This window comes from Trachymyrmex septentrionalis, unplaced genomic scaffold (assembly GCF_001594115.1).
Source record: "Trachymyrmex septentrionalis isolate Tsep2-gDNA-1 unplaced genomic scaffold, Tsep1.0 scaffold60, whole genome shotgun sequence".
In the NCBI taxonomy this organism is placed as follows: domain Eukaryota; kingdom Metazoa; phylum Arthropoda; class Insecta; order Hymenoptera; family Formicidae; genus Trachymyrmex; species Trachymyrmex septentrionalis.
In genome coordinates, this window is record NW_017305779.1 from 350,344 (window position 1) to 377,933 (window position 27,590).

At 32.8% G+C, this 27,590-nt stretch overlaps 1 protein-coding gene across 2 annotated transcripts in view; it reads left to right on the forward strand.

The window, feature by feature from the left end:
• Positions 1-24,047, forward strand: part of LOC108752683 (protein eva-1 homolog C) — a 178,750-nt gene extending 154,703 nt beyond the window's left edge. The window contains exons 6-9 of one of the 2 annotated variants that reach the window (XM_018493712.1): positions 1,591-1,809; positions 20,368-20,613; positions 21,350-21,581; positions 22,114-24,047. In XM_018493712.1, coding sequence (XP_018349214.1) covers positions 1,591-1,809; positions 20,368-20,613; positions 21,350-21,581; positions 22,114-22,342 — 926 coding nt within the window. In that variant the 3' untranslated portion in view covers positions 22,343-24,047. The remainder of the gene's footprint in view (positions 1-1,590; positions 1,810-20,367; positions 20,614-21,349; positions 21,582-22,113) is intronic. The other variant, XM_018493713.1, reaches the window with a different exon arrangement.
• The last annotated feature ends 3,543 nt before the right edge of the window (positions 24,048-27,590 follow it).

Genomic DNA, 27,590 nt, shown 5'->3' on the forward strand with positions numbered 1-27,590 from the left:
CTCTCTCTCTCTCTCTCTCTCTCTCTCTCTCTCTCTCTCTCTCTCTGTTGCTGAGGTATAATACCACATATTATATTTATAAAATTTTACAAGTCTATTATAAAAGCTTTTAAAGTTAAAAGTATAATAAATATTTTCTATTTTTGGCATTTTATATTTTAAAATTATAAACACATTTGTGGGAATTCAATATACCGTGTGGTTATTAGGATTGTGTTTAAACCAAATGGTTATTATTTTGCAACGAGTAGGTTGAACAAAACAAAATGTCATATTGTACAGAAAATTTCATTTAAACCGTTTACAAGCTAAATTATAAATGCACAAACCAGTTTATAAGTGTCAGCATATACATATTAATTATCGAAGAAAAAGGATTCAAAAATTAAAAAATTTACTTTTACAAAATTGCGTTTCATTTATTTTATTCGGCTTACTTGTAAAATAATAACTGTTTAGTTTAGACGTAATTCTAATCTATATCACTTTGCACATTTAGATTTTGATTGGAAAAAAATGTAATCAAAAATATATCGTGGCTGTTAGGCATATAATAAAGACTTATAGATGATTCACGATTGCCGCTCGTAAAATTGTCAATTGATTGATATCACTTCTCAAAATATCATATATATCTCCACATTTTACCTCGAAACGTATTTCGTGCTCGCCCCGCGCAACGAAACTATTTTATGTCGCGAATTCACGAGTATACTCCTAGCGGAGCACGAGGTTTATTGCAAGCGCGGCGACGCACGTGCAATGAAAAATGGACAGTACCGTGTAAGCACGATAACGATTACGTATCACTTACAACGATCGGTAGCATTTCATTCCGATTCGATACACACAACGTGCGCAAATGCAATGTTATTACTGGTAGGTATTAACCACTGCGCTCGCACACATCTTCAAGCGGATTTATTTGCCATCACACATAACGTTTATGTATACGTTTTGATCCGATCGACGCTTATCCATGCTCCTCTTACGTACATTTAGAACGGGTGCTCTGGAAGCCATTGCATAAATTCGTACGAACTTAGCCTGAATGCAATGCGCGTAGAATGCGCGGAATAGGATGCCACGAGAATTCTTGAAGGATAAAATGCATCGAACGATTGAATGATTTCGCATTTTCCGCATTTATGCACTCGTAAATAAGCCGTTGAATATATAATAAAATCTAGTCTGCTCGTTTGCAGCGTCTTTCCGTAATTTCATATAAAAACATGCGAAACTTACCTATACTTGATATCATTAAATAATCATACGAAACTTATACTTGATATTATCAACTAATTATAAGTTGGACCTATAGTCGGATAGGTCCAGATTTTACTTTTTTTATATATAATTTTTTTGCTCATGAAACATGCATCTCCATCTCAAATTTCAGTCAATCGCAGGCTTTTAACGGAAACCAATACCGACGCGGAAATGATTTTATCGCGACTCTCGTCGTCGACGGATTCTTTTCTTATATCGGCAATCTTGTACAAAACGGCGTACTTCCATGTATATTTGATGTGTCGTTGATGGAGTCCATTACACAGCGAACAGACTTTGAAATCTCTTTTTCCGTTCCAGTTCCGAGGTCGGTGTTACGGGAGCAATTTGAGGGCGGTATCGAGCCGGACGAGGCAGTGATGCAAGAGTTCGAGGAAGGATTCGACAGGGCGGACTTCAGGGCTGAATTCAGCCCCAGTCCAAATCTCGAAGGACCGCAGCCGCCACCACGCGACAACGTCTCCAGAAATTTTCCAACCGTTAGCTCATCTCCACCTCGCGCACGGACCAACAACGACGGTGAGTTCTATCTAACGCTTTGCTTCTTCGTCTTACTTAAGATAAATGCATGTGATATTACATCAGATTTTACTGCATGTATTATATGTATGCATATATATATATGTATATTTCTAACGTTTTATATTTTATACGAGAGTAAGATGATAATAATAAGTCAGTGATACTAAATCACACATTTTAATGCTTAAGTAGGTTTTAAATATTTTCTATATAATTTTATTTATATACATGAAAGAAAATTCTTTTTACAAATTTGTTTCTTTTTTCAAAATGGGAGAAATGTAATAATATATTTCTACATTAATTTAAAGAATATATAGCTGTAGGGCCAATACAAAAAGTACTCCCACAAATTCACGCGAACGTTTTATTATATATAGTAAAAAGTAAAAAGTAAATTAAAAACAGATTTATTGAAAAATAATATTTATTTTTATATTAATTTAATATTTTGTATTAGTCCTGCTTTTTATTACCTTCTTTTTGGAAAGAAAATGCAATAAATTCAGGGTGTTTTATATCTATGGTCAAGGCTGTATATGTATATGTATATGTATGTACATATGTCCTGTTACATTACTTTATTCCTGAAAATATAGCAGAGTTATTTTTGCACATGCAAAATTTTTTAACAAGCAAACTTGAAAATAATATCTATTTTCTATCTATTCTGCAATAAATATATTCTCTTTATTCCAAGATGTTTTAATTTGTGGATAGCATACGAAATTTTTGCATATATTATATGCAAATATTATTATATCTCTGCATGTTCGTATTTTTGCATGCTTGTTTTTGCTCGTGATCGATCTGCCTTTGACATATCAACTGACGTGCGTATATATTAGACATTATTAGGCGGAAGTTGCATTCAGGTAATACGCGTGAGTGCTAATGGCGATTAGCTGGCTTCCGTGTTAGGATTATGAAAATTTATTTCGGCAAGTTCTCCGCTCCAGAGCTTTATCCGAGCAGTTGATTAATTCTGCTCATTTATAAATAACCGCGTAATTGTATAATTACAAACGGATGACGAGGTAAATTATATTTTCCATGACTAATTAATCTCGGCGCGAGCGCCAGAACATCAACGTGAGGATCCATTTATACTTTACATTTCACTATGTCTACAACTGCGTTATCACGACATATAACACATTTTTACATAATAAAATTATCTTCTCACGAATGTGCGTGGAAAAGGAAATAATGGAAAGGTGAAGCCAAAAGCAAATGCTTATAAAGCTCGGAATAATAGTATGAACAATAATATAATATTTAATATGTAATATAATAAATTATACTTAAATGACATTTTAACAATTGAACATTCAAATGGAAATTGTAGCTTGAATTTTTTTGTTTTTCTGAGCTGTGCATTAATTTTTTTTTTATTGCGGCGCTGATGAGCGGCACGATGAAGAGGCATATTAAAGTCCATTTTTACGTTTCCATTCTTTTCACAGCAGTCAAGAGACATTTCGACGCATTGAAACATTTTTCCGCTTTTTTTTTCTTCTACTCTTTCCTTACATTGCGTGCTGCATAAAACGCGGAAGCAAAGTGTTCGTCTTAGAGTCACTCTCGCTGCCAGAAGTATCCGGATGTACGTAACTTTATATCCTGTATAGTAATACCCGCAATGAACTTACTTACCAGCCTGATGAAAAACACGCCCGGGCAGAGCAGCAGTATTCAGCCGCTTTATATTCATTTTGCCTGCAAACGTTTTCTCTCCTGCTTTTATTTTTCACACGAATTTTCCAGGAGTGTTATACAGGATTGGCGTTATTAGCATCGCATGCAACGAATGCACTTTTATGATCACTTATTAACATCCCTCTCATTAATACTTTTAGCTCCGCATAATTTTTTTGTTCGATATTTAAGCCGTGGCGTGTCGCGCCAGTGATGCAGCTCAATGCTCGGCCCGCCACGCATCAGTGACGCGGCTCAGTATTTAGGCCAATGCACTCGAATGAGTCATCTCGATATTTATAGTCGGACGCATCTCGAGACGCATTTGAACATTTTCAGTTTGCCATGACAGAATTTTTTCGCTTTTGTCGTTATACCTAACTCTGTGAAATACCAGAGTTTTGCAATTATCCATTAGATATTGGATTTCATCGCTAAGACCAACTAATGAAATAAACGGGCCGTTTCATTGGTCGGAAGGGTGAAACCAACTCATTAAAGCTCGGCGAAATTAGGTAAGTCGATCGGTTCAGAAGTTCGGTTTCAAAGATCGCCTGACCGGGCACGGTTCTGTAATTGGATATGCATTCACTTGAACACTCCTTGCTGACACCTTTGCTTCGTGGTCCATTGAATCATTCGCTATTGCCTTCGGTTATTCACTTCGGTAGCTTTAGCAAAGTGAAAAGCAATATAGAAAGATATGCATTAGAATAGTATAAAGGAAAGGTGCAAAGATAAATAGAGAATAAGAGAATTCATGAAACATCCGTTATTCTATTGAATGGAACATTCAGAATCTGACATTTAATTTTATTGGGTTACATTTTCACTGACATAAATTATATATGTTAAAAATTTTTATATCTTACGGAGAGAAAGTCAAAATATCTACTTCGGTATCGCTACAATCTTTACGTAATATTCTTATCTACGTATTTATGTTATAGATTAGCTAAAACAGGAATTCAGAAACACATATCTGAAGATAAAAATACCGATAAAGGTAAATTAGTTCGAAAACAGATTAAATGTATCTAATATATCGGTAATCTATTCAATTTACGTGTAACATAGATATAAGATATGGTAATAAAATATCTTAGCGTACATGATATATTGTATATACATATATAATACATTGTTATCACATTTTAGTAAATATGTGTGTTCGGGCAAATGAGAAATTCAATCTCGGGACACAATATCGCATTTGGGGTATTTATATCCTCGAACTATAATTTGAGATGCTAATATTAATTAAAATATTAATTAAAGGCGCTGAAGCTTGCGTGGAAATGCTGTGAATGAAAAAATATAGTAGGATAAAAATATTAAAAATAAAAGAACTTTTATAGATTAGATAGTTTTAAACATATGACAGAGAAGGAGGAGGAGGGGGGATAAGGCGACTCACTGTATTAATAAAAAAAAATGATATATCTGCTTTTTAAAAGAGTTACTGCATTATAGAGTTCACGCGACCTTTTTCAGTTAATATCCTAGTAACTATATCAATAACTTTATAAATATCTTCCTTTCTCTAACGTGTTGTTGTTAACCCTTGAGAGCATTCTTTTAATTATAGACAATATTGTAGCACACGCGTATCCACATGTCACTTAACTACGTACTAGGTAATTATTTAGAAAAAATAAATAAATAAAAATCTAGATTAAATAGATTTAATAATAATCTGTCAAATGTTGATTAATTTTTTGTTTGCAATTTGGATCTTTTTGACATAAGCGAATTTCACTCTCAAATTTTTTTCTCATTTTTGCACAAATTCCAATTTTTATTAAATAGAGGTTTTAGCATTTCAGTTAAAAAAACCTATTTTGTAATATAATAGAGGTATTGAAAAGTAATCCTGAATTTTTCCATATTTTTTAAAATCCTAGAACAATAAAAAATAGATTGGATAAGAAAGATTCAAAAGACAGGAATATAAAAATATGATTGTAAATATAGGTTTATATAATGTTTTAAAATGGATTATTAAAATATAGTCTTAATGATGAGAAAATTTAACGGGAGAAAGATAAATTATTGGTAAATTATTCATTATTAACAAATTATTCTTATAATTGTATTAATGACATAAAATGTTGCTAAATTGCACAGTTCACATGATAATAGAGATAGGTATACACTAACTTACTGCAAATTCTAAACGATTTTCCTAAGCGAGAAAGAGAAGGCTCACCGTGCTTCCCCCTCGAGTTTTCGAAGGGTTATTCCAGGTTCCAGTTACGTGGCGCGGTCGGTGGCTTTAATGAGTTCGTCGACGAGGCGTGCATAACGCGATGCGCTAAGAGACCCTCATCTCTCATTGTCTTCACGCAGAGACGCCAACGTGTAATGACTGCGCCGCGTGCGTCGCTTTGATGCCCGCCATAGATTATTGAAATTGCGTTATCGTCTAACGAAATGAACTTAGGTATGTGAACGACATAATTGATTTAACGAGGAAAATATAATGATTTGTATCATTAGTGCAGAATGTTTATTACGTTTTGGCTTGATAGATACTACATTCTAGTTGTTTCTGTATTTTTAAAATATGATAAACATTATAAACATTATAATAAAATTTTTAATCCTCCGCGGATTATTCTGAATTTCACCATTTATGCCCGTTTCTATTAATATATAATAGATTAATTTTTTTTTAATCTCGATTTAATTTACTCTTCATTTTTTTCTAATTCTTAGAACCAGAAAAAGATGAAGAGTTAGTTAAATCGAGATTAAAAAATTAAACTAACTAAACTACAATTAACTAAACTATATTGACAGAAACGGACATTAATTAGACAACCTGAGTTGCTAAGGAACGGTTGCATTTTTCAAAGAGTTTTTAAGCTTTAAAAAAATCTGAAAAAATGCTGGTATACTCTTTTAATATTTAGAAATATAATTATACAATTATCTGATTCGGAACGTTTTTTTACATTTCTTTGTGCATGTCAAATTTTTGCAAAAGTGATAAAATATTTAAAGTAAAAAAATTGTCTCTAGATCTTTCCAATTTTCCTTGTGGTCTACAGAGGATTAAAGACCGGTTGTTTGATCATTAGACAGACTAAGTGACCATATATTTAACAAAATAGAGTGAACAAAGAAGAAGAAGAACAAAAGAGAACAAGTAAACTGAGGTTTATCAAAAGATAGAACTACCCAGTCTAAATATCTTGCTTTTAAATATCTAAAGATTTTTAATTAAATCCTTAAATATCTTTAAATAACATACACTGTTAGAAAAGTTCTTGAATTTTATTAATATTTAACACTGTTAAAAATTTCATGAAATTTAATATACTTTTAAATTACACAATTTGAATTTAATTTTATGTTACATTAAATTTAATATATTTATAACTGAAAAGTCTATTTATGTAATGAAATTTAATGTACACGTTTATTACATTAAGTAACTACTGTAACTTAGTTTTTATTTAGTAGTTAAATCATTCATTACTTTTAATTTTGTTCATAACCTTCATTTACATGTAAACGAAGCATTTCTAACAGTGTATAGTTAATTAAAAGAAATATAGTTTGATTTGAAATTGTTGAAATGCAGCGAAAAATATTCAAAATTGTATTTTTATTCATAATAACGAAGCGTAAATAAACTATCAGTTTGCAAGATTAATTTCTCAAGATTAACTTCTTTTAACGTTAATAGGAGAGAAAACAAGAATGTAAAAATTCGAATAAAGGAAAATTGATAAAGTTAATTTAGTTTCTAGAGGAAGATAGACTTAGGGTTATCTCGTGGATTATCTCAAGAAGAAGACAAATTTGCTCGAAATATGGTATAAAAGACGAAAGGTCCTTACCAAGCTCATCGTCTTCGATCAAGGCCCACACGTTCTTTGGTCTTCATCTCCTTCGTTCTCGAGGGAACTCTGGTCACGTGTAAACGCAATCAGACAGCGAGAAGACGATGTTACATATATAAAACTTAACGCTCGTTCGTTTAGCGTTTTTACTGATATATATAAATTGGAGAGACAACAAAGATGTCATAAGATAAAAAATGACAAATGAGATCGGAATAGGGAGGTGAATATATATTAAAGGTTACTATAAAATTTATTATACATTACGCGAAAGATTCGCAATCTGTTCATTAAGTAAATATACAGAGATATATTGAAAATTGCAAGTATTATAGTAATACGAACAATAAAGATGAAACGGTTCGTGAAATTGGTTAATTGATGTCACGCGAATTCTTTATACATTTTGTAGGTCGAATAAAGTATAATATGCGAGCGTATGCAAACGTAATTTACAACGCACAAATCATTTTCAGTTATCTCTTTTATTAATCCTTATATTACTATACCAATTTTAACTCAGAAATTTTCCAATAATGGTTTTATTTGTTACTAAATATTCCTAAACTAGATTACTTAATTTTCCAGCAAAATATTGCTATGCTTCAATTATATCATTGAAGCATATCAATATTTTTTCCTGATTAATATATTTTATTTTTATTCAAGTAGAATAGGTCAGCTAGAGTCGCACACAATAGAAGTGTGAAATTTGCAACCTTCACTTACTCGAGGTACGAACGTTCACCGAATTTTCAGCGTTGCGAGATCACATCAGAATCGGCCGATTACGCACGAGGTTCCGTACTACGAGTACTCTCTGAATGGAGTACGTGTCGCCATAAGTGCAATATAATTCAGACTTCTAATTAAAAGAGCGCTCGCACCTGCTCTTTGCTCTCGGCTCTAGTCCGAAATCGTATAATTTCTCAGCCGTACATGTGAATGTGCGGCGTTCGTTATATTTGGATTCTGAATTGCAACTCCCGTTCGAGTACAAAAGAAATCTCGCTTTTATAATAGTGACTTTGTGTACGTTCCTGAAAACTATCACTGGTGCAGAAAGCAACGTCGACATCGCTTGCCACCGAGAGGCAATAAGCCCACGCATTCCCGAACCTTATCCAATTCCGTATGGTCGACAGTCTCGCTCATCTCTCTTCTCGATTTTTCTTATATACTTTGTCTACTTCTAGAAAGTTTCGTCTTATACTTTCGAAATCAATGAATAACTAAACTTGAAGTGTCTTCTCATATAAAAACTTTGATATGTTCTATGTGTACCTAATATAACAAGTTGTAACCCAATATATTATTACATCTTTAACTTAATTCCGAAATACTTTTGAAATAACTCGACCTAAGTTCTTCAAAGATTACCGGTTCATAATGTTCATTCATGCGTGTCAATTTTTAATCAACATTAATTGTCATCTTTAATATAAAAAATTTATTTTTTATTATTTTGTTTAATAATTTTTCTTTATTATTTTTCTATTAAATTGATGTTTATAATGTGATGAATTATTATTATTATTGTGACACTATTTATCTTATTTATCTTTGACTATTACTGACTGATTATTTTAATTGTTCATATAAGGTTTAGGATTACTTTACTTTTACATTTGTAAATTGTCAATCTTGAATGAAAGTATGTTCACTGTATTGATTATCGAACAATTTCTATTCCTATGACTTCTTCCCATAAAAGGAATCTTCTGCCTCTTAGTTAGCATAGTAAACATCTCTGTATATTTTATTTGTGATTATCCAAAGATGGCTTGAAAAGTAAGCCGTTATTATATTAAATTTTTATTATTAAGATAAATCGTTGTATTTAAATTATTATTGCGTTTCAACAATCGTTCGGTCCATTTGCCTTTTTTTTACACATTAATTGTTATTTATTTTTATAAATAACAATATAACGAATTTGTTTTATTGTCATCATTTTTATATCTTAGTAATAATGTATATAAAATTTAAACTTGAAAAGATAAATATTTAGATAATATTAAAATGGAACATTCCGTATTTAAATATTTAGATAATGTTAAAATGGTACATTTTGTTTACATTTATCGATACGATATATAAAAACGATGGCTTGTCGCGCATCTGCTGCATTTTGTGATGATCTGTATTGGCGTTTAAAACTGACTTCCGTCAGGATCAGTTTTTCCTTTGATCAAGATTTCGTCAGAGTCTTTCTACTCGCCATCTACGCAAAAAGGGTTGAAATGGTGATCGTCCATGGGGAAAAGGTTGCGCATCGCGCAGGCGGTGTGGAATATCGGACGCGCCGGATGTGCACCGACCGAGATTAAAGGTGAAAGGGGACGTCGAACTATCGAGGGAAAAAAAATCTCAGATAAAGTTAATGCCACCTGATAGGCTACGATATGTGAACGATAAAAAAACCTGTGAACCTGACTTTGCGTCTGGCGAAGTAATCTCTCTCCCTCCTTTTCTCTCTCTCTCTCTCTCTCTCTCTCTCTCTCTCTCTCTCTTTCTTTTTCTTATTAGGTCAATTTCAACATGGATCGCCGGCGACGACACGTTTTACTTCGACGGCTTTGCAAACTTTATCAAAGACAGCGTGAATTCTATCGTGCCGTTAATTAAAGATAATGACCTCTTCTCCTAAAATATAACTGTATCCTTTTACCGTTTGTATCTTTGTCAAGTTAGAACAAAATTAAAAATAAATCATTATATGAATCATTACTGCACTCACATCATATAAGGATAAAGAGAGAAACGTTATTTCTCTTGTAGGAATGATGGAAATTCGGATGAGCTGAATGATGAAATAGTCAATATCCTGTTTATACACTTACAAAAATAGAAACATCAATTGAGACTGAATATTGCAAGCGCTTATCTATATTACAAAAAACAAGCGTTTTAAAAATATTACAAAACTATATCGCGGATATCAGACAGATGTACAGAATGTAGTGAAAAGAATTTGAAGATGCATCGGGTGCGCATGGAACTATTGGTGAGAAGATTATATAAATCGTGGTCTGACGTCGAAAAGAAAAATCAATTCGAACTTTCTTGCGTCTTATTTTCTTCAGAATGCTGACTAAATTTGACACATTCGATTCCAACTTACCGACTCGGGTGGAACAAAATATTTGTAAAGTTCTTAAGCGCAGACGAATAGCACGTCTCGTAATCTCTCACGGTCGATTAGATCAATAGATTTAATAATTGAGCTTCCCCGTCTAGGCAGAGATAGTGATTAGTAATATCGCGCGAAGAACTGTTCGATATTAAAAATGGAGTTAAATTGACCCGCCGGTAATCGGTATAAGCGGATCGGATTCTTTGATGCACTTTCGCAACTAGAGTCGGAAAATGCAAATTTCATCTCAAATCCTATTAGATGGTAGAAAAGTCAATGCTTACGGAACCGTGTAAGCATTTTAATAGCCGCAAAGAAGATTTATACTTGAATTTTTTTATTTTAATTTTTAATTTTAATATACTTGTCGATAAATAGTAATTTATTGTGATCAAAGTAGTTAAGGAAATGTTTAAATATCATAAATCACTTTATTTCATTGATGTGATAGAAACAAAAAAACGGATAAACTTGTTTTTAACACAAACATTCTGGATTACGCGCGTAGTAGTAGTTTGATGAAACACGTTTAAAACTCTCGTTGAAAATTTTATTTAATTTAACTGCAAATTAGAATAATAAATAGATTTAAATAACTTTCTCGAATTTTTTGGGAAATTTAATTTCGCACAGAAACTGTTTTCACATGTTCATATTAAATTTATGCACACGCGGATGTATATTTAAATTTGTGAATTAATACGAAGTTTTTGTCGCATCTAATTCTATGTCTAATTACGCAATAATCCAACAATCAGGCTATTGTTAATTGCTCGAGAATGCTCACTTATATCAACATTGACTTTTTGCTAATGATCATTTAAATTTCACTGTTATACATAACCGCGTAGCGTGATAAACGGATATTGTGTAAATGTGATGTTACATTTTAAGCGACAACAAAGAAACCGTCAGAATTGTGTTACCGACACAGACAAATGAGGATCGGTGCATATTTCGTCGTTAGTAAAGATAAGAAACGGCACGTTTCGCGCGTTAGGGCAGCAGCTATTCCCGTACATTAACCAGCAAACAATGATAGAACTTAACGTTGAAATTGGATGGCTTTAATCGAGTGGAATGTCTGAGAACAATCTTAAGTTATCGTGTTTCGCTGTTGCCTTGACGTAACTAATTAAACTGAATCGTGTTAGCTCATCGTGGTACACCTTTGTTTCTCAAGCGCATAATCTACAATTCTTTACTCAATTCTTCATACTTTAACTGTAATACGGAAAATGTGAGAAGGGAGCACAAATAACGAGTCATCTTAAATTACAAATGTAAAGTTACATTGTAATTTTTAGTATCATCAAGCGAAATATATCAAGTAGATTTTCAGAGAAACTAGAAGGAGGAAGCAGAAGAAAAAGGAGGAAGAGGAATAGAAAGAGATAGACATAGGAAACAAGTAAAACAATAATTCTTGCTAAAATCAATGAGACTGAAGAAAGTAGGTTACTGTGGCTCATTAAATATCGTTTGTAAGCTTGCATTGGCAAGCTGTACAGCATGAGTATAATACGGCGCCAGGTAGAACAAAATCGCTTAAGTAAAAGTTACACAGCTTGATGAGAGCTTTCAGAGCACGTAAAACTTTACTTTCCCTTCTATTTACATTTTTAACTTGCTGGCCGACCCAGCAGACTCTATGCCGTGGCCTTTTAACTCTGGCTCTCTAAGATAAAGATCCTCTCTTACCTTCAAAACGGAGTAAAATTTGGTTTTATCCTCAGTTCTTTTCTCTTTGTTCATTGCGAAATTTTTCCTCCTAATTTTTACCATTGTAAAATTTATTCTACGAAAGACTTATCTAGAATTATTTTTGCAATAATGTAAAAGAGAAGACATTTAATTTTATAATGTCTGACTTTCCAATTTTAATTACAATTGTGTTGTAATTCGAATACATTTATATTGTATTTCGATAAGTTGTATAATCTCGATAGTTTCAATTATGATAGACACAGTCAATAACAGGATATTAAAAAATTAATAATGTAAAGAATGATTGTAATTTTTTTCAAAGATTTCTATCTCATCTTTTCGAAATTTTTTAAAAGCACATTTTTTTCAAGAAGAAGAAACTTTTTCAGATGCTTTTATTCATAAACATCATATACCCGATAATAACTAATTTTCTAGTCATTAAACGAGTTTAACGGAGCAATCGTCAACAACGAAGTCAATGTCAATCAGTTATAATAAAGTCGTACATAGTATTTAGTAAGTTTGGTGACTGTTCTCTCTCACCTCCAAACTAGGTGGAAAGCTGTCGATGCAAAAGCAATTATCGAACAGCTGTCACGACATCAATACCTACTGCGTGAACTATTTTGAAGTGAAACTTTTAAGTTTGTAAAGGGAAATTGTTGATCCTCGTATCGAGTTCTTATCACAAACTTAGCAAATTAACTTAAGCGATGAAATTGGTTAGAATCTTAACTACCATTATGTTAACTACAATAATTTCTTTTTTATAACTGTGACGATTGTTTTACTTAGTGTAATATTGTATCATGCCTATTAAAAAATTATTTGTTAATTGTTGTTAATTGTTGCCTTTCTAGCAATTAATTAAAAGAATAAAAGAAAATGAATAAATGGTCCAATTAAAAATCACAGTTATAAAATGATAGTAACTTTAGTTATTTTGTTAATTGAAAAATCGATCAACAGGAAATGACTTGTGACAACTTTAAGACACAAATGGCGGATTTCTAGTTGAAATTTCATTGTAGTAATGTAAGATATTGAGTACAGAGAATATCTCTCGTTTCTCGAGTAAACAAGAGTGATAAGAACATTTACAGACTTAGCCAATTTGAAGAGCGAAATATCTTGCAGTTGATCTCTCGTGAACACGAAGTGTCCTTCGCTAGTCTCTACGCAAACTTTGAGGCACGATTAATAGCTGCTGTTAGTGATTGATGTTGACATTAGTATACCAGGGCTGAGAGCGATATGACTATTTCGTTAAGGGTCGCTCCGCCAATGATCGATTCACAGTCAATATACTAACACTAGGACGAGCCATCAAATGTCGATTAGGTAGCAGTTCCCTTGAATTTTAGTTAACTCGCAGTGTAACAGAGATCGAGCTCTCGCTTTACGAGCTTAACGCCGTGCGATGCTTTATTGCCTCTAAGCGTCGTTGTCCAGTGCGTTTTAGTAGTGGATTTACACCCAGGTTTTCTATCAACGCAGATTTATGAGGCGCTCGTTTGATTACTTAGTAATGAAGTGCTAAATCTTTTCCCGAAGTTGCAATTAATCAAGGAAGCTACGTGTGTGCATTGAATGTATGAATCTCATTAAACGGAACATTGCAAATCTTGTAAAACAAATATTAATTCGCGAGTAATTATCATTTATTTATTGTTAAATTGATGAAATAATTGTTATATAATCAAGACATCAATATTTTTTGTTTTTTTTTTAGCAATTAAATTAAACAATTATTTAATGACAGTTGAATATTTAACATTAATTTCTTAATCTTTTTTTAAATATCTAAATATGTACATACATTATTGAAACGTTAAGATATTAGATACTGTTGCATTTTTATACATTATAAAACGTATGTTAATTTATTCAAACATTTTGCATAACAGTGTAAAAAAAAAGAATTTTATTAATATTCTTTTAATTTTCTTTTTTAATTATTCTTTGAAAAATTGTTGGAAAATATGTATGTATATTATATTTTTTTTTTATCTTTCCTTTAACACTGCTCGAAAAAATTGCGAGCGAAGTTTTCTGCCCTATTCGTCACATATTGGATCGTAAAGATCATAGTTATCTTTCCAATTTTCATTTGAAGATCCTGATCTTTTTGCATGAATTTCTGATTCATTTCTGATTTTCTTCCCTCCTTCGGAAAGCGGAAAAATCTCCGACTGATGCTCTGAATTTTGATGACTTTTTTTATGAAGAAATGGTAGTGTAGAAATGACGGCAATAAGAATTTTTATAAATCTTATTGGCGGTGCACGCAGTCAAATGACATAAAATAATAGCAGCCGACTGGAGTTTTCTTCAGTTTTGAAAAGAAATATGCAACAGGCTTAAAAACTTGATTACTTTTTTTAGAGAAAATAACAGACTATTGTGCCAAATGTTTCCACCGTTTCTTCTTCCTTTTGAAAATCGACTTGTCTGAAAGTGGCTTTACGTGATCGTAAAGCTTTAACCTCGAGATTGTACATAATATATTAACGTGTACATACATCACAGCTGTCGTAAAGTGTTCATTTCTCGCGTGTGAACAGGTGGCAGCGCTAGTCGTGTGATTCTTTCGATCACAGTGCACGTAGCTCGCGCGACTCGCGGACGTGCAATACAGGAATGTAGTTCGTGTGTGGTTCGCATTAACGACAGTGTATAACGTTTTCACAGCGAGACTGACGAGAAATTATTTCGCCGTGGAATAAAAATATTTGCGCAATAAAAGCAACGGCATTCGTTCCTATTTTATCTGTGATAACTTTTCGGCTTTGTCACGTCTCGTTCGCCAATGCGCGGAAACACGCTCAGCCACGTTGTGGAATTTTTATATAAAACGCTTTCCTCCTTTTTTTCAAATGACAGACACACGTTTATCGTTTTGCGCTGCAAATATGTGGAATATATAATTTTTTGTACAAAATTCCGTTTTGCCAATTCGAGGGATTATTTACAACGAGAATAATTGAATATTACTTTTATATCTTTTAGTATACACGTGATTTGCGCTTGCAAGTTTAATCTAATACACTTTTACAATTTGAGACACGCTGTTACAATAATTTTCAATCCTATTGCAATAAACAAATTAATTCTCGATAATACGTGTTTTTCCATGTATACAGATTACGTTTAACATCACAATGTCATTCTGTGATATCGATTAATATTACTATACCGCCAAAAATATCAATTTTTGATCACCATATTTTGCGCAACGGAAATTATTTTTGGTGATAAATCGTAAGTAATTTATACATCTATTTAATTAAAAACGGTAGCTCCATTTTTAATGCAATATGATGTTATGTTAAAAGCAGCTGAAAAAACGCCAATATAGCAAACTGCGAGTATAGCTTTGCACGCATTGCATACTTTATGAAGAATAAAATATGAAATGCGGGATACTGCGATTAAACTTTCATGGACAATCGATTGCCATCTCGAGCGAAAGGCACGGATTTCACGCGAATATTACCCGTAATTCTCAACAAAATGTTTAAAATTAGTCTGCTACCATATTCTCTTTTACAATATTTTTTATTTCGTTTTACATTTATTGTCGCTATTTTGATGGTCGATATTCTTTATGAAATTCATTTAATTTCCTCATCACGGTTTTTAGAATAATTATTACTTTAATATCAATTACATGAAGTTATAATCAATCATCGTACAGTTTTATTAGGTCGTTTAATGCGTAAAAGCAGTCACGATATTACTTTTTCAAAATTCGAAATTATATAGTGAGGAAACAGTTTCATTAAATTCAGTAATGAATTATGAATCAAAGAGCAGAATCACAGTCCGTTAGCTTAAATATATTCATAATGCTGAATATACTGTACTCGTAATTTCCTTTGGCGAAATAATTAACCGACTTAGACTGAAATTATATATCCGTGTTACTTACTATGAGATACAAATATAATTACATAACTCTGTGTATGTTTGAAGACTTACGTCAGACACAGCTATTATCTAGACGACTAAGTAAATTCGTCTGAAGACATGAAAACATAATTTTCAATGTAATAATTACGCTATATTACGTACATATCTTCTGCAAAACATTTCTGATAAGATAAAAAAAAATCAGAAGATCAAGTTATATTCCTATTTCTGTTCTTGTAATTTGGCATAATTTAAAAGACGCCTTGTATAAATTATATGCAGTCTATTACGTTTCATCTTTGCATTTCTTATCTTTGCTTATCATATTAAGAACACTAATAAAAGTACCATCAACACTATTCCAGTCGAATTTCATTTAAGCAATTAAAAGATATGATAGCTATTAAAAACATGCCTGTAAAATCAGCTTCTAAACAAATCTTTGTATTCTTTAAAGTAGAATTTCTATGTAATGCGCGCCATGATCATATTATGCCAACATATGCACTAAAAAAGAGTCTGGTTTCATTAATTGGAATTCTGGTTAAAAATAGACAAATTAGAATTTTCTGGCTGAATTTATTATAATTCTGGTTAAAATATAATATAATCAGAATTCTGATTGATACGATTAGAATTTTCTGATTCATTCTCTTATTTTTACTTACGAGAAATCTTTACACGGAAAGAATTGTTTTGCTGAATTTTGATCTAAAAAGACAGATCTGAAAATAATTTGATTTATCAAAAAATTAGTAGAACGTTCAAATCATTCGAATGTCAAAACTTTACAACATTATTTATTATGCTTTCTACGTAATTATTTTAAGGATCCAATAAAACTAATCCATTTACTTAAATTTTTACTTCAATAAAGTCGTTCTTTCCGTATGTAATTATCATAAAAGTACTATAATTCTTTAAATCAGATTCGTTATGTAAATTTTATAACTAAATGCGATTTGAGACCCTAAATAGCGAAAACTCGCGAGACGGGATAGCAATGGCATTTCCGCGACGTCGTCGGCTAATTGTAAGCATTCCCAAGTCGCTAATTAGAAAACTAGAAACTGCGAACGTTATCTCGCAAGGGAGAGATAGTAAGCTTGGCGTAACAACGCGACCGGAAGAACTAGAACCATATTGTTTGAATTATAATGTAAATAACTCAAAGCTAAGACATTACTGAGCCCTGCGGAAACTTTCCAATGAACATACTGATTCCGAGCTATTTCGTATACAGTGTATTAACAACATAAATGTACTGAGAAAATATTCCACTAAATTATGTAATGGAATGTGAAACAAAATTTTATTATATCTATATTTTTTGAATAAAGAACAATAAATATAAATCACGAGGCGCGTTAGGAGTCAGCGCTAGAATAATATTGCGCAAGAATATAATATATAATATACATCGATTCTGAACATTTTTATATTTTTTATTTCTTAAAATTCGAATTTTAAAAGAGAATTAATCGTACAATCTCAAAATATAATTATGAGAAATTGATTATGAGAAATGCACAACTTTGATAAGTATATCTTAACATTACGATGTGCTGATTCTTTCCTTGATTTTATCACGTCAGCGAAACTGCTTCGCGAGACTCGTCGTGTCCGCGTAATTCGTTATCTTTAAGTCTGCTTGGATCAGTTACTTCTATAACGAAGTATATCGTGATGCTTGCTGTGTACAGAACAGAACGAAATGGTGTAGTAAGAAACTGCAAACGCGATTATCTCACTTAGAAGAAATAGTAAACTTACCTATATAATTAATTATACAATTTATTTTTCTTTAGAATTTGAATTTTACAAAGTAAAAAATATAGATTCAATAAAATTGTCTTTTATATTCCACTAAACTGAAATATTTTCAATACCTGGAATCAAAACTTCTTTTTTTAAATAACTTAAATAAAAGTTCTATAATTATTATTTATAGGCAGTACCAACGTTTAGCAGCTGTATAGTGCTTTCAAAGAATTCTGTCTTTGTTTGTTATAAAGTTTTAAAATTTGAGTCGCACGCTGCAATTTCATATATAATAAAATTTTTTAATTATTTTTAACCTCTTGGATCGGTTGTTTTTAAAACAAAAAATATTTTTCTTCTTAATTAACTTGATAATTTAATGGCCAAGATTAACTCGGATATCACCATCACGTTTTTTCTCGCTTTTTATATTATTAGTTTATACTCGTATGCGCTACCATTATGTAATTTTGTTAATATATCTTTTGTACTGAAGAGGACTTCATTGGAATAAATTATATTAAAAATACACACTAATAACCAGTGTCGGCTCAAATTGGCATTTTATTTATTATTTTTTTTTAGAATTTTCTTTAGAGTATTGATTTTATTGTATTTCATATATAATAAAAATTAAAACTTACAACGAATTGAAATAAGCGACGTATTCTTGCATAACATACGAGCCTTATACATATAATATTCCGTTATCCAATGACAAAGCGTGGACTATATATATTTATCTCTATCTTATATATTTTATGCCGTTCTTTCATTTCCATTGACGTTTGGAGATGTGGTTATTTTCTGAAAAATAACTCAGGCGAAAAGTGAGTCAGAAGACCGTGAAGCATTACAAGAGTACAATGTGCCATTTAAGTTTCACGATCCGTGGAGAGACACAGGATGGAACGACTTATCGTAGGAAATTCTTCATTTTATACCTTGAATTTTGTTCAGTAGGCACAAAAAAAAATCATAAATTTGAATAATAATTGATTGAATGATTGAGTAATCTTGTTCTTTAAATTGTAATTGTTATGAAAATAATGGTATTCAAAGTGATGAGAGCTGCACCGAACAGCTCCCATGATTCATTCGGTAGGAGACTATTAGGGGTGTTATGATATAATCAATCATTCACGCTGTGGAAGTTTGCTGGAAAAACATATTTGCATTATGCACACATATGCAGATACACACATATCAGGTCCGCGCAACGTACATTTACTAAAACTTAATGAAGCATCACGAAAAAGTTATTACATTCTTCATTACTAGTCTAAATTGCAAATTGATATTTGCATCACGTTATTTATTCCGTAAACTTTAATTAATGACATGTTAATCTTATTTAAAATATGTAATAATAATATAATATTTGCAAATTAATAGACCTGTGCAAAGTATAATAATTTAGATATTATTAGATTTGTAGAAAAATGAAATTTGAATTTTACTTTGAAGTTGTAAACAATAAATTTTCATACGCATCAGAGATCCATTTTGATTATAATCACAGAATATTATGCAATGCTTGTTTAATATATTATTTATAGTATTTTTGACATAAATAGACACAGCTGTGTGTACGTTGCTTCTATCTTGCATTAAACGCTGTGAAAAAACATCATATTTGATGGAAAATATCGATCATATTTTTTGTTGTAAATAACACAGTGACTAATTATTATTTCATCTGATATTTTTTGTCTTGTATATTATAATTATGTAATTAACATATTTTATATTATAGTACGAAAAATTGTGTGTTCTGTACTACGATAATCTATTTTTTTTTTGTACAAAATTTCCAACTCTGAAATTTCCTTAATACGCGCGAAAACATGAAATGTTACTAATAATACACAATATTCTATTTCTTGTGAAATTTTCCTACGGTCTATCGCCGCTGTGAAATTGCTATATAATTTATGCAACGTCTAACGCTTTCTTTTTTTCGTTTAAATTCCAATCTTGAAATCAATATAATTTCGGTGAATCTTTTATTGGAGACGCACGAAAACGCTCTTACAAGGAACCTGTCGCAACTCCAGAACATCGATTCGATTCTTCTTGAAATCTGTTGTATTAAACACAAAATCTAAGAGACATGTTTTTTTTACATCAGTCTCTAATTTCAGATTTAAAGGATAAAACATCTCTTAAAATAAATGGGGATAGGGGTTTTTTTAATTTTAGATTTTTGAAAAATAATACAAAAAAATACGTGTTTTTTAACATATTTCAAGGAGAATTGAATCGCTTGCGGAGAATTGTAAACGTCCCTTGTTAATTTCTTTGTGAACAGTGATAATAATAATAATAATAGTAAACAGTAGATTTCTTCTATAGTATTGTATATCAGTACTTAGCATCGAAAATTAGATTCACCGAAATTATAACAGTCTCAAAAAACCTAAGCTTGGACTCTTATGCAATTGGTGCAAACTGCCGTTCCCTCACGTTTGTTTCTCGCGTGCACAGTGAACGCGCGGTTGAACATGTTAAAGTCGCTCAGTATCGGAGCGAAAGATTTACCCTTACCGCCTTTACCACCCACGGTTATCCAGGCGAGCTCAATGGCGAGCGACAACGGGATTGGTAATGCCATATCCACGAGTGCCAGCGCATCCGGAAATTGCACTACCGTCGTCTACGCGTTTCCGGAAGAGGATCACATAGTGGTGGGATATCTGAATGAATGGATCAATGCCTACTCCTTCATAACGAGTAAGTACATCATCGGTCGCTCGTTACTTTCAGCTGGTAAAACATCGGTAAAGAGCTGTTTCTATCGATCCTGATGACTCTTGCCAGGGTTGGATACGATAGGATAATTTACCCCATGAGGGTAAACGTTGACGAAAGATATTTCTTCTTGTAGCTGCCTGAGCATCTTGTGATATATGCACGTAAAGAAATCTTGATTCTTGATGAGTTAAGATTGAGTAGCTCAATTTTGGATATTGAAATATCCAAACTTTATTTTTTTATTATTGCTCATAATCTCAGTTATTACATCGATTTTATGTATGGCACCCAAAATTGGACTAATCGAAATTTATATTCTGGTCTCTCGACATTCGAAAATATTGATTCGGAAAATGATACATGTAACTGCTAATTGATCGCAACTAGCAAATGTGAGCATTGTGTGTTTGACGTTGTATTGTTTCTAGTAATAATTAGAACTGCATGTTGATTGGTTTTTCCTTTTGTTTCATAGTTTCTGAATGTTATTCGACTGTCATGTTGGATACGTATATGCAGACAATTATTTACATAAATAATATAGATTTACAACTGCAGGACAAAAGCAGATTGTTAAACGAACAAAAAACGAATTAAAAAAGAAATAATGTGCTTTTCTTCTATATATTGTTAATAATGTTGAATCTGCTGTTGTCGATATTTTACAGAGAAAAGAAAGGAAGTTTAAGGTGTATATTTAACATGATTTCTGTAGACAACCAAGAAAAGTTCTACCTCTACATTATTGTATCGGTCAGTGCTGGTATTCTGCTCTTTCTGGGATTGGTTATTGGCCGCCTATTAATCAGCCGGCATCGCGCCAAGAGGGATGCAAAATTCCATGCGAATAATGAGGCTCTTCCTAATGGATTCACTGACGATATTTCCGAGATTGATGCCGACATCGATCTCACCACGCCGGTTGCAGTGCCAATGCAAGACGCAAGGTAAATCTCTCTTTTTGATTTTCGACAAGAAAAATATTAACTCCCTTCTGTTATGTGAATTAATAAAATTGTTTTAATATAAATTTTTTCTATCTTATTTAGATCTAAAATAAGTAATTATTTTAGATATCGCTCATTTGTTACAATAACGACATAATTTAAACAAAGTTTTTCAGAAAATAAGTTTATAGATGTTTCGACGTTAAAATGTGGACATGCAATTTTAATGTAATAACTGATTGTAGAAGAACAAAAGTATGCCTTTTCTTTTTTTCTTTGTTTTTTTATATTTCTGTTTTTTTTTAAGTAATTATAAAATGACAATTAGAGACGACAATAAAAAGTGTTTACTCGAAATTTAAATATATTATAGAATTCGAAATTTGTAAATATAATTTTGATCTTAAATACTTTTTGTTCTTCTATTTTATTTTTCATAACAGGAGGGACTATCTTGGAAATTTTACTATAATTTTATCTTTCTACGGAACTCTATTAATTATATATTCTAATTATATTCCTTATATTGTAGATTGCCCGAAACGCAATTAGCCGAGAGACTTCACGGCGAACGTTATTATGCCGACACGAGGATACCTTTATCGCCGACAAGCATCCACGCCACGTCGGTATCTCACGCAACCAATACGGGGATGCGCGTTGACCTTGGGAACCACATGGTTGGCACGGATAATCTTCACACGATTCTCCGCACAGAAAATCCTCGAAACCTCAACAGCAAAAGCTATTACTATGGCTGACAAGAGGAAGGGGTTGTCCCGCGCGAGGGACGACCCCCGTCCTTGAGCCCGGTACCGGAAGTTAGCACCCGAAAATATTGCTTTTAATCGACAAAATGGTACGGCAGAAATGGACACGCTGTGCCAAACCGCTGTAAATTACGTTGAAGATGTTGAACTAATTATTATTTGTTACGCCGAATTGTGGTACATATTGTGACAATGCGATCTCAAATTTGTCAGTCGTTAGACGCCAATAATAAGCGTCTGTCGATGTTTGTTAAAATAGACTTGTATATCTGTAAACGTGTCGTCCATTCCGAGAATTTGAAAAATTCTCGATTAGAAGTATAATCCTAATCATCGATAAGATGGTATGGGAAAGGAGCAAGCATAATATATGTATAGTTAGCATTACCTTGTTGCAATACTGCAACGAGAACAATGTGGATTGATTTGTAAATGTGTATAAGAAGGCTCGAGTGGTTTATTTGAATAGGACTGGAATATCTTTATTTAAGGACCACCGCAAGCATTTATGTTGGAGCGACTGTACGTTTAAGCGACAGTTACAGAAAGAACAAAGTGCATCATGCAATCAGACGTGACAGTATTCATCGAATGTTATCATTCTTTCGAATACAAAATGGTATCGGAAAGTAGACATATGCGAATATTTATTTCTTGGATTATTAAACTGTAAAATCGATGGATTGAGTTTTATTGTTTAATAGGTAGACATATCTTATGGAAACTGTGTTATCGACCTCGTCGAGTCACGATTAACTCATTGTATACCTTATACTCACTGTATACTCAACCCACGGAAGAAACTCACCAAGTGAGTTCATGAAGCATATCGATAACCTGTCGGTAACATTCGCTGGTAACTTCTGGAACACTTATTAACAACTGGTTTGTAGCGATCTGTGCTATATCAGTAGAAGAAATCAACAGATCCAACATTCGTTTCGAAAACGTCGACAATGTATGAAAAACAACTTAAAACATTGAACTGTTTGTGAGTAATATTTTATATAATTTTCTTGGTATTGAAATTTAAGCAGGCCAATTTCTGTGAAATCTGCGAGGCAATTGTATTAGAAAAAGTCTCCCGACGTGTTTTAATCGCCGCTGCTTGTGCGCCAGTTGAAAATTATTGACCACCACTGAAGAAGCAGCGACCAAACACGATCACGCCCACACTCAAGAAAAATCTCTCAACGAACTTACAGCGGTTTTGTATATCGAAGCTGTCATAGTTACTGCCATAACCGAGACGATTTTTATAGAAATTGATATGTATGTACATCACACTGTAAATAAGGACATGTAATGTACAGATAAGTAAGTGAGAAAGAAAGAAGGGGACGCGCGTAACGAGACTTAAATCGGAAACGGTCGGAGATTGTAGCTGGAGGGTTGTCCTTCGTGCCATAGAATCGATTTTGCAATTGTGCGGGAAAACGGGAGAGCGCGCGTCTGTCGAGCCAGCGAAAACTCTCCCTCGCAGCTGATCGCAAGGATTAGTACGTAATAAACAGAGCTCGGATTTTTCTTCCTTCTAAAGCGCATAAAACGAGTGCGCTTTATCTCACCGGTGATGCGCAATCTTGTTTATCACATGTGCTTTCTTAGTTCGCTATTGATCGCAAAGATTGTACAAGAGCAATGATAGGGTCGTACCACTGTCAGAGCAATCGGAACATCACAAGAAAGTTGGTGTATCTGAAATTAAAGTATCTGACGAAACGAAATTGATTGAAATGTCTAATTCCGAATTTAATTACATTTGAAATCCGGTGATTAAATGGGATTTAAATATATGGATGTATTTTTTTTTTTTAGAAAACTTTAATGATTTTTCTTTAGAGAAAGCTTAATTTTATTTTCCTAAAAAGATATAGAATTTTATTTTTTATATTTCTTACATAATTTTGTAATTTTTATAATTATATTGCAACAAATATTATCATATGTTTCAGAGGTAGAATTGAAAGGAACGCTTGCACGGAATACGGGAATATTCGGGTTTGAATCCCGATTGAGATAATATTATTCACAATGAAATGATTTATTGGTTATAAAATGTTTATTAGCAAGATTATTAATATCCTTCTAGATATCTATGAATATCAATATTATTTTTGTGTGTGTCAATTTATTTATGATATTATTCCAGTTCTATTAAAATTGCATTTTAAGACTGAAAATTAAATTCAGCGGATTGGATATAAATTCACACCGAATTATTTGGATATTAAAACTCCAGCATGACTTTGAGGTTTTCATTTCCTAGTTGTGTATTTAACATGAAGCTTTTAAAAATTACTTTATTTAATATTTTTTATTATTATACCATATTTTTCTTATCTATATAATTTTATGTGTCTTCAGAATTTTCTGATTTTGAGCACAGTAGATATATTTATCTACTTACGAGAATAGAAAATAAGTCAAGATTCCATTTCACTTAATGAAAAATTACGATAGATTGCGTATCACGGGGACCACACTGTTATTATTTGTATCGCACAAGCCGTATTAATGTAATTTCGCTCAACTTCTCATAGTGTACGATAAATCCGAGCTCCGTTCTCGTTGTTTGTTTGTACGTCGTTCGGTAAGTCGTAATCCCCTGAACTCACACACGGTGTCGTTATGACGAATCGATCTCGCGAGCATCCGGCGACGCGGAGTCGCATTTTCGACACATCAGTGAGGTCGTTAACGCAATAACGTTCGCACTGGTCGTTATCTTTAAGGACTAGACTATCAGTTAGGTAATACGTCGAAGTCGTCGGAACATCGTCAATGGCATAATTTGATACGATCTCACGCGGGATCGCGATCATCAGGGACATATATCATTCTCGCGAATTGATTTTTCGTCGCTGTTCGCCGAAGAGTATATGCGAATCTGAATATAACTTGCGAGAAGATACATGCTTATTCGCATATATGAAACACGTGCACACATACACATATTAAACATATTTTTTTATATAAACATTAATATTTCTTTTATATACCTGTGTATATTTTCGCTTGAGGATTATAATTGATACAGTCGGTGTTTCATTTTCATATCTTTGAAAGAAAAATTAAAACCTTTTGCGGGAAAGAAAAATTTCGTTGGATCAATCAACGTATGTGTCTCTCTTTACCTCTGATATATATGTATATTTCTTATTAATAATTTCATGAGATATCTTTTTATTCAGCCATCCACCTTTTTTTTAATCTTCTCATTCTCTTATACAAATGATTATGGCAAACGGATCGATTATTTTGGCGAGCGAACATCGGTTACTAAAAAGAATTATTTTTTTTTCTACTAATCTATTAATTCTACATTTTACAATTATTTATTTATTTGTTCTATTATAATCAACCCTCGATTATTAAACTATGATAATGATCTGAATAGGACGAAGATTAGTCAATTTATTTGAATAAGTTTAATAATTAATGTTATGTTTTTTTAATTTATTACCTCTATACTTATTTTTAATATATCTCGCGTATATAGAGAGAAATACTGTATTTAAAGACTCGAAACCAGCAATATCACGAGGAACATCGATAGAAGGGCAACTCGATTTCCGCGAATCGATGATTCGAATCGTAGCTGTATAACCGAACGTGTAATCGAGTACCGATAGTAAATACAATTCCCAAGAGATATCATCACACGGCTGCACTCAGCGAGATTCAAAAAACGGAAATCGGGTTCCTTCGCCAAGATATAATTATAGTAACTTTGCGGGGGTGTACGTTTTTTTTTTAATTGGTCCACGCGTTAATTAAGGTTTACATAACGCAAAGCTGTGGAGAGGCCACCATCCGGAAGAAAATCCTCTCATCAGCGATAATGAAAATTCTTTCTTCATTATTATTCTTCCACTTCCCGCAACGAGATGGCTGCCTCGTAAGCCTCTCGGTTTTCTTTTGTGTGGTAATCCCCGCGGAATTTCAGGCGACGGCGCCTTGTATTTATGCAAATAGTGTCATGTAACATTTATGCGTCTCGAGGCGCTGGAAACTCGGAAACACTCGCCACTCTCGCTTTTATTTTAGTGTCTTCCTTATTCCTACGTCGTTATTTTCATCCTTTTATTCTCGTTAAGAGAGACATACTAATAATTGATCCTTAATTTGTCCGAAGTTCCTCGTACGTTTTGCCAGAGATGGTACCAGAATACACACATGCTCCATTAATAATATATCGCGTGTTATGCATAAAGATATCGCCGATATATTTCAGCGGCAGAGCGATCGATGTCGCTTTAAAGTTCGTCCCGCTCTAGGGACACGTTATAGTTGTATATTGCCGTGTGTTGCATTTAATATTTCGTTGAACGTGCTGCGAAATCAAGAAAATAATTTCGCTCGAGGAATCATTCCGCGTTTCTTCTTAGCATTGGCAGATCCAGAACTTTTCAAGGAGGGCCTAATTGGCTTGCCGCAAGCGAAATTTTTTTAAGGTCAAATGTAGAAGGACATAGAATATTAAATTATTATTTAAATTATTACATTGGAAAAGTACTATTTAAATGTATAATTCATAAAACGTTTTATTTAAAATGAATATGAAAGAAGAATAATATAATGGAATCTATAATTTTTTTATATCTAGGAGTTTCTTAAATTAAAAAAAATATGTTTAAAATATTAAAATTAAGCATTTTAGAAATATTAAAAATATATTATATTTTGTTATAAATACTTTTAAAGAGGGAGATTCCAAGAAGAAAGGCATGACCCGTGGGTCTACCAGTGCTGCTTAATGGCAAGATGACGGTGGTCTGATAACGTTCGCGCTTATCCATCAGTATTTACTTGACAAGATGCAAATCGCACAAGCATCGCCGTCGCTAAAATGCAAATTAGACCTGTGTAAATATGTTATAAGAAGTGCCGCTTATACAGTTTTTCACGCTTGCCTCGCGTCTGTCTATTTTCCGAGCTGTACGATCGCGCGTGCCGATTTTCTTTCGCCTGCTGAATTCGTCGACGATCTATCTTTTTATGCGTCCAGAACGCCGCGCTACCGCGAACTCCTTCATTATCATATCGCGGTCGTAGCGACGCTCGCGTTTTATTTATTCTCGCTCTCTATCGCATTCGTCTAGCGGGATGAATGATTTATACCAAAGACGCTTCATTAAGGGCGATCGATCGATCAACGGTTGAAAAGCCGACGGGTAAAGCGGCGGATACACACGGTCCTTTTCCATTGCGAATTGACTGACATCTGTAGAAAGCA